Source organism: Cololabis saira, chromosome 19 (assembly GCF_033807715.1).
Source record: "Cololabis saira isolate AMF1-May2022 chromosome 19, fColSai1.1, whole genome shotgun sequence".
NCBI classification, from domain to species: domain Eukaryota; kingdom Metazoa; phylum Chordata; class Actinopteri; order Beloniformes; family Belonidae; genus Cololabis; species Cololabis saira.
In genome coordinates, this window is record NC_084605.1 from 22,655,923 (window position 1) to 22,663,741 (window position 7,819).

The 7,819-nt window shown below is 41.7% G+C and overlaps 1 protein-coding gene across 1 annotated transcript; it reads left to right on the forward strand.

The window, feature by feature from the left end:
* Positions 1-775: 775 nt before the first annotated feature.
* LOC133419074 (somatostatin receptor type 2) lies at positions 776-2,219 on the forward strand. Its single transcript, XM_061708091.1, has one exon. It carries the CDS (start codon positions 782-784, stop codon positions 1,796-1,798), a length of 1,017 nt encoding a protein of 338 aa, XP_061564075.1. The 5' UTR covers positions 776-781; the 3' UTR covers positions 1,799-2,219.
* The last annotated feature ends 5,600 nt before the right edge of the window (positions 2,220-7,819 follow it).

Sequence of the window (7,819 nt, forward strand, 5' to 3'; positions counted from 1 at the left end):
CTCTCTTTCCCAAGCGACGAAATAGGGTTATTATTTGTTTAAGTTTAGTTGTCTGACCCCCTACTGAACTTTGAAGGAGCGCAGGGGGTAGAAGAGAAAAGGGACCCCGGGGTTGCATGGTGGTGACACAAAATGGATGGCAGAAGCGGAGGGGCGAAGTAAACAGAAATCGAAGGGAGAGAAGAAAGACAAGAAAGAAAAAGCTATGGAAACAAAAGTATTGTAGCAGATGTGGCCAAGGTTTACCTTGGAAACACCAATACAGTGAACCGTAAAGAGCACTCGGGACGGGCGTGAGCAAAGCTGGAGTTCATCACAATCTCTGGAGACTGATGAACGAGGGGAGGGAGGTGCAGGGGAGGGTGTACCACACATACAGCAGCAGACACACTCCTCACGCACCGAGGGGGGAAGAGATATAAAAGGGCTCCCGAGGAGAAAGAGCGATCAGGGAAGCGTCCGAGTGACTCCTCTGCTCCTAAACACTCTGTTGCTTTGTGATAGTGTTTGACTCCATGTGAAGATAACCCACATGGGTATAAGGGAGAAATTTGCTTCCTCAACTACAAGTTTTTTTTAAGAAGGAGAGAAAAGGAGAGTAAAGACTGACCTTATGCCAGGAGTTGATGAGTTGCTGAAGCCCGGTTTATCCTGAACCTGAACACTCTGTTTGATTTTCAGGTTTTCCAGTTGAACTGTTCACTTATCCCCTCCGAGAACTTTTTACGTCCAAAACAAGAAGGCAAGGAGGCTTTGCTCGTTGAGGTGGAGCTGAGGTAAAATGGATGTCTCCTTTTTATTCGATATGGACAACAATCAGTCCTATGTGGAAGAGCATTTTTACTTTGAAGAACATATTGACGGCTTTGGCATCACACTGGCGATTCTCTACCTTGTGGTTTGCATTGTGGGGCTAGCTGGGAATTCCCTCGTCATCATCGCCATATTGAAATTGGACAAAATGTCATCTTCCACGACAGTGTACATTTTCAACTTAGCTCTGGCTGATGGACTCTTCATGGTTGGTCTCCCTTTCATAGCGATCCAGAACTTCAAGAACCACTGGGCGTTTGGTAACACTGCGTGCAAAGCAGTCATGGTCCTGGACGGCATCAACCAGTTCACCAGCGTGTTCTGTTTGACAGCGATGAGCGTCGACCGCTTCATGGCGTTGGCCGACCCGCTGCGGTTTGCCCGTTGGAGAACGCCGCGCTGCGCCAAGATCATCTCTGCACTGCTGTGGCTCTTCTCCCTCCTCACCATTCTTCCTATGGCACTTCACTTCTCAGCTGATCGAGGCCTATGCATACCAGACTTTGTTTCGGACACCTGGTGGCTCGCCGTCCTCTCGTACACCTTCGTCACGGGCTTCGCCTTGCCGTTTATGGTCATGCTGACCTCCTACACCGCTATGCTGTTCACGCTGCGGTCCCAGAGGCTCCGAGCCTCTGCATCCAACAATGACGCCAACCGACTGGAGCAACAGGTCACCAAGATGGTGGTTGCGGTCGTGGTTGTGTTCGGCATATGCTGGCTGCCGTTTTACACCTTCAACTTCTTCTCCCTCTATCAAAATGGCCTGGACTTGGCTTTAGCCAGGGCTTTTGAGTTTGTGGTCTTGTTGTCATACTCGTGGAGCTGCGCCAACCCCATCCTCTACGCCTTTCTCTCCGACACCTTCAGGAGGTACTTCCGCACCCTGATCTGCCCCATGTCCAAGTCATCTCCCAGCAAGTGCAACACTGAATGGTATGACCTAAATGAAACAACTGTAAGGGATGTCACCATTATGCCATGAAAAAGAAGGACTGACTCCTCATGATACTTAATCTAAAATCATAATAAGCTGTGTGAAATGTATTTACTCATATAATGGGTTTCGATTTTAGCATTTTAATGGAGAATGTTTTAAAGGCACATAATTTCCTGCAAGAATAAAGTTGTATATATTTTTCTTGTGTGTTGGGACTAGGGTGATTGGATCTGATGTCTTGGTGACAGGGTTGTGAGTTGATGTTTTCTAAGCCATGGATTCCACTCATCACTGTCTCATGTGAAAGTGTTTGACACAGAAAGGTTCAGTGCACTTCTGTTGATCACACTCTTTACTGTCCGAGCACTGACCGTGAACATTCCCACTCATCTGAAGAGTTTACCCTGTACTTTTGTAAAAATGTTTTGGTTAAAGGGCCCAAGTTTGTTATTCAACTGACTCTAAAGGGACAAAAAAGTGTAATTAAATTATATTTTGCTAAATATCATAACTTTTTGGTTGTTGTATTTCATTGCCATGTCTCTATAAAGTCTGTGTCTGTCTCAGATAAGTTGTGGTATTGTACTTTTAAGAGCTGTTAACTAATGCTTTTCAGCATAACTGATAAAATGCAGCACAATAAGGATTTGTGGACTACTGGAGTTTAGACAGAGCAACAGGGGTCATTTACCTCTGGGTTGAATCGGACACAGATGTGTCCACACCAAGGAAACAACACCACAGCCACTCCCCCAGTAGTTTACATTCCAGTGCAGGAGGGGGCACCTTTTTTTCCCCTATTTTCTCCCACTGAGAGGCGCTTTAACGTTGAAACCTCAGGCTTACTATGGTATTTTATGTGAAGCAAGTCAGCAGAATTAATGATGTGCACATTAAGTCTAAATATAGAAAGTGTATAATTTCTGCATGCAGCATGGGGGAAAAAACAACCATTTGTTATGTCTTATAGTTCATTTTGTAAAGTCTCTTTATGAATACAAGGTCAGAGTTTATTGTATTTAAGTGATAAAAGCGTCTCTTTCTTTAATTTTATTTATTTAGCTTCCTTTTAATGCATTTCCACTTTGTTTTTTTTTATGTTTAAATGAATATGAGAACTGCAGTTTTCACATTCTGTTCAGATTAGTAATCAAGACATAGCCAGTATATTTATGAATGTCTGTATGTCTAGTGTAAATGTTAATACAGCCAACAGTATATAAAGTAGCAATACAGTTTATTACTCTAACGCAACCAGTTTTGACATACTCTACTGAAACATACTGTACATGTTACAAAGTCTTCTACAATATACCACACAACACTCTTTTCAGTACAAAGCACTTTCATTTGTGATCATTTAAGTAAATTTTGCTTGCAATTCTTTCGTGTCAGTGTATTTTTTCTTAAATGTAAAACTGAGTGTTGAACTTAAAGTAGAAACATTTTACAGTAGCAGTGATATGAGTAAAAGGTAAATGCTTGTAGAGAACAGGTGGAAGATGCATGGGAGGATCCGGTGGCATCAATCAGCATACATGAGATACTCATCTAGACTATATGCATGAAAATGCAGAAAAACAGTAGATGTGGAGGATAACGTTTATATGTTCAGTGTAGATTTAGCCATGAATTGGCCGTGTGTCAAAATGTGAAGGAGATATATGAGGGCCAGAATGAGAAAACGTATCTTATGACCCACTAACAATTCACTTTGTCAATGAGGTTATGAATGGGAATATGTGACTGACACCATTAAAATAAAGCCATTAATTTTTCTAATTTCCAAGACACAATGTTCTTCTTCTGTGAGATGAAGCGAGCAGAGCGCTGCCTGCTCTATTTTCCCCAGAGGGCGTTCTGTGAACTGGAAACACTCAGTAAATGTCAAGTATAGGTGAGATCCACGAGCACATGGTTTATAAAGCCCTGCTGAAATGTTCAGTAGGATTAAGTAACAATGGACATCACAGACATGTAAGATATGCTCAGGTTCAGTGGGAATCCAAAGCCATGTCTAAATCACACTTTTTTTTTTGCGTGGTTGTGTATCACTGCAAAATGGTTCTGATGGGGCAAAATAGATGGCTTATAGTCACCTGTAATTTTGAACTGCAAGTGCAAGATTGCGACAACAATCATGTGTCCTGTGTTGGATTGCTAAAGCAAACAATGTGCAAAATTAATCCTAATTGTTTAGTCACGTGGGTCACATAAATTCCAGCCTGCAGCGAATGCATCAGGTTAGCGGCACTTTGGCCCTGGGGAGGTTATTGACTACTACAGCGTGTCACGTTATCCGTCTTCAAACACTGTGGTGGGGGCTGGTTGAGGTGATGGAGTTCATAGAGGCGAAGAGTTTGGAGTATGTGTACCGTGTCGTAATAATACAGACCGCACAGCTTTACGGTTGCCCTACTGGTGCACTTTTGATGGCCACTAGATGCTGATCATCTGTGACATTAACTTGGAAAAGCAAAACAGTTTCATTATAAAATTCTTAGTCAGGGTCAGAAGAAGATTCAGGTAAAGCCTTGTTTTCACTTTGCACACACAGTTACAACGACATACACACCTGCTCACTCACCTACATACTCACTCCACAGTTTTGGGGGACAGATAATCACAGTAGCCTAGTCTTGATTTAGTTTTAGAGACCTGAAATGGCTTGTGTGCCCGTTGTGTGTTTTCCTGTGTTTGTCTCCGTTCAGACTTGCAGCGGATGCCAACAGCTCTCTTGAATAAACACTGGATGCTACAAACCTTTGCTAAATTACATACAAACAAATCAAAATGAGTAATTTCTTCACACCGATTCATTACAATAGAAGCAGACTCAGTACTAGAGCAAAGTCATCAATTAAAAGCAAAGAAATACTATCGTTCCAAAAAAGAAAAAAAAAAGATTGAACATGCAACAAGGACCTAAAAACAACCACCTCGTATATATTAATAGAAACACCAGAATCTGGCATAACAGGAGAAAAAAAACAACTCGAAATACAACTACTGTATATGCATCAATGGCCATTCATCATAATTCTTTCATTAAAGCAGCATGCAGGAGCTTTTGCAACAGTCCCCCTATAGGCGTGCAGGTTCACGCAGTTAAACACAGCTTTTTCAATAACCTTACTGATGAACTGAAGACTTGAGATAGGTCCATTATTTTTGCATTAGCAATCCAGGTTGTTCTTTTTCAACAGGGGTTTGATGACGGCTGTTTTGAAGGTCTGGGGGAAAACACCTAATAAAAGGGATACGTTAACAATCTGAATCAAATTAGATGCCATGCCGGGTAAAACTTTTCTAGTAGAAAGCTCTGGGTAAACAGGAGGATGAATTTAGCTGATCCATAACATCCTTCAGGTTTTTGTAGCTGATTGCATAAAATTGTGTCATTTTGTCCAAATTGGTTTTAATTGGACACAGCACTGTTGCTGGACTTGATATTGATACATTGACTGCTTTTCTAATCTTCTGGATTGTCTCAGTAAAAAAGTTGGCAAACTCATTGCAGGCCTTACTAGAGTGGAGTTCAGATGCTACTGACACAGGAGTGTTTGTTATCCGGTACACAGCAGCAAACACGGCACGACTGATGTTTTTGTGGATGATTTCAGAAAAAAAGGATTCCCTTGCATTCCTCAGTTGTAAAATATATTTGTGAAGCTTTTCAACTGTCCCTTTTTTCACTACCGGGGCAACAACCTTTACAAATAATGATATGTTTCTATCCCTCCCTCAAGCTATGTGACCCTCAGGCTAAAAGAGAGTCAAGCTCTGTGATGACATGTCAACAGGCAGGGAGCAGCCTCAAGCTCTGCCTGAGGTTTACTTTTCATACCTGTCACCACTCCCACAATCCCAGGTGCAGGAAGTCGTCCGATTACCCACTTCGGCTCTCATAGGAGGACATTTTACCTAGAAGTGAGCCACCACAGCTTCAACGAAACGTGTAGTGACTTCCTTAATTGTTTGTTGTTTAATCAAATGTACTAAATATTGAAATATATACAATGTGACTTTGCACCAAGATCATAAATGAAATTAACTGGTTGGTTAGAAGTGTGTATTTGTGTTTTATATACGTGTGTGTTGGTCCTAATTAAAGTCCTGGCAGACAGCAGTTGCTTTCATTGGCCTTCTTCGCTCTGACTGATCCAGTTTTTAGCCTCGACATGTAATTAAGACCAGATGCAAGCTGTCAGAGAGGTTTCCCAATAAAGAATATTGATGGGACCCCGAGAGAACGTGTGTGTGTGTGTGTGTGTGTGTGTGTGCATGTGGTATGTCTGTGTGTATTTGTCCATGGCATGATTAGATAACCAGGTCAATAAAGGTCAGCTAAATAATTTACATACAACACTTGCTCTCGGGCACTTCTTTATTACATTTTATGTGTTGGTCTTGACTTCCTCCTCCTCCTGTTTCTTTATTGTCACATTCCTACCTCGTCGTGTCAAACTCTCAGCCCTCTTTGACAGTAGATTTATTGTGTTCGAGCTTACCTTCCTTTTTCATTATTACTCTTACACAAGAGGACTGACAGTCATCCAAGATTCATGACACAAACAACATTTCAGAAAGACAGCTAACAAATGCAGTCAGAAATTATTAGGAATTACCATCTCTCTGCCGCCACACACTACAAACGCTTTCCATTGACACGTGAAACGTCAGCTGATGTGAGGCTTTTAAGACAAAAACAACTAAATTTAGATCTTCTAAAAGGAAGTGGCTGTACTCCTACTCATGATGTTTATTCATTTATTTTAACTATATCAAATTATCTGCCACTTGCAAAAATAAGTCTTTTTTTTTCTTCTGTCGTTATTATTAAAAATAAACTTTAGAAAAGCTCTGCATGGTACGACAGTGTAATAAGCGGGCTACTTCCGGCTTAGTTGTTGTCTCATACCGTGCAGTTCCTCGAGGGGCTCCAAAAGGGATTCCACTGACCTTTGTTAAATTTGCCAACTTTAGAACAGAAATTAACATATCTACAGCGTCATAGAAGAAACTGTTAGCAAAACCAAATATTGAAGAAGACATCCTGCAATGGAAACGGTACAAAAAAAATTTGAGAGGTTGCTTTTCAGGCGATTCAGGCGAGGAGCATCATAAGCAGCCAGCAGCCATTCATTTTCAGTGATCGCTTGCTACAACAGGCGTCTGGCGATGCGGCAGCATCAAGCAGGGCGTCAATTTGAAATTGAGAGAATCTCAACTTTATGCAAATGAGCAGTAGCGACACCAAAGCAGCATCCAATTACAGACAGGGCTTTCCAAGATGGGAGAAAGAGAATACAAAGATGGAAGTGAAACTGATAATCACGGTCTCTGGAGTTATACGATGTCTCCTTTTTTATATATAGACGTTAAGAAGAAGTTGGATGCATGGACAAAGGCGCAGTTTGAAAGCCCCGCCCCTAGGCCGCCTACTGCAAGCGCCTGGATGAGCTGGCACGCAGCCTGATGCAAGCGACCAAAGGAACCGCTGGGGATTTTGAAGCTTTTGGTGTGAATGCAGGGTAATGGAATCACTTTTCGTAAATTTCCATGACTGGCAGAGCCGGATGTGACGGTGGTCAATATAAAGTCATCAAAATCTAGTTTCCAGTTGTTCCTGGCCTCATTCATACGATGTAGTTGTCCTGTAACACTACTTAATAATTATGCATGACATGAGGGCTTTGCCTCTGAATAATCATTTGAACAATCCGCTGCTTTCATCATCTGGCTATTAACAGCGGTAGCGACAATTGCAATAATTTATCAGACTAGAGGTGTTTTAGTCCATTTAATTCAACGTTTTCTTTTTCGTTGTTTTGAAGAGAAGTCTCACAGGACGAGATACGCGGAGAGTTACAAGGATTACAATCATTAGAGAGACAGCGATCAATGCAAACACAAACCCCCTGCAGCGCTACTTTTAATCAAACTTTCAGAGATTTGATTTTCTTTTGTGCAATAGTGTAATGGAACTGCAGGTATTGTTTACTTCTACTTTTAGTCCCTGCTTGGATATGTTTTGGCATTAAACCCTCCCTTCTTGCTAAATGT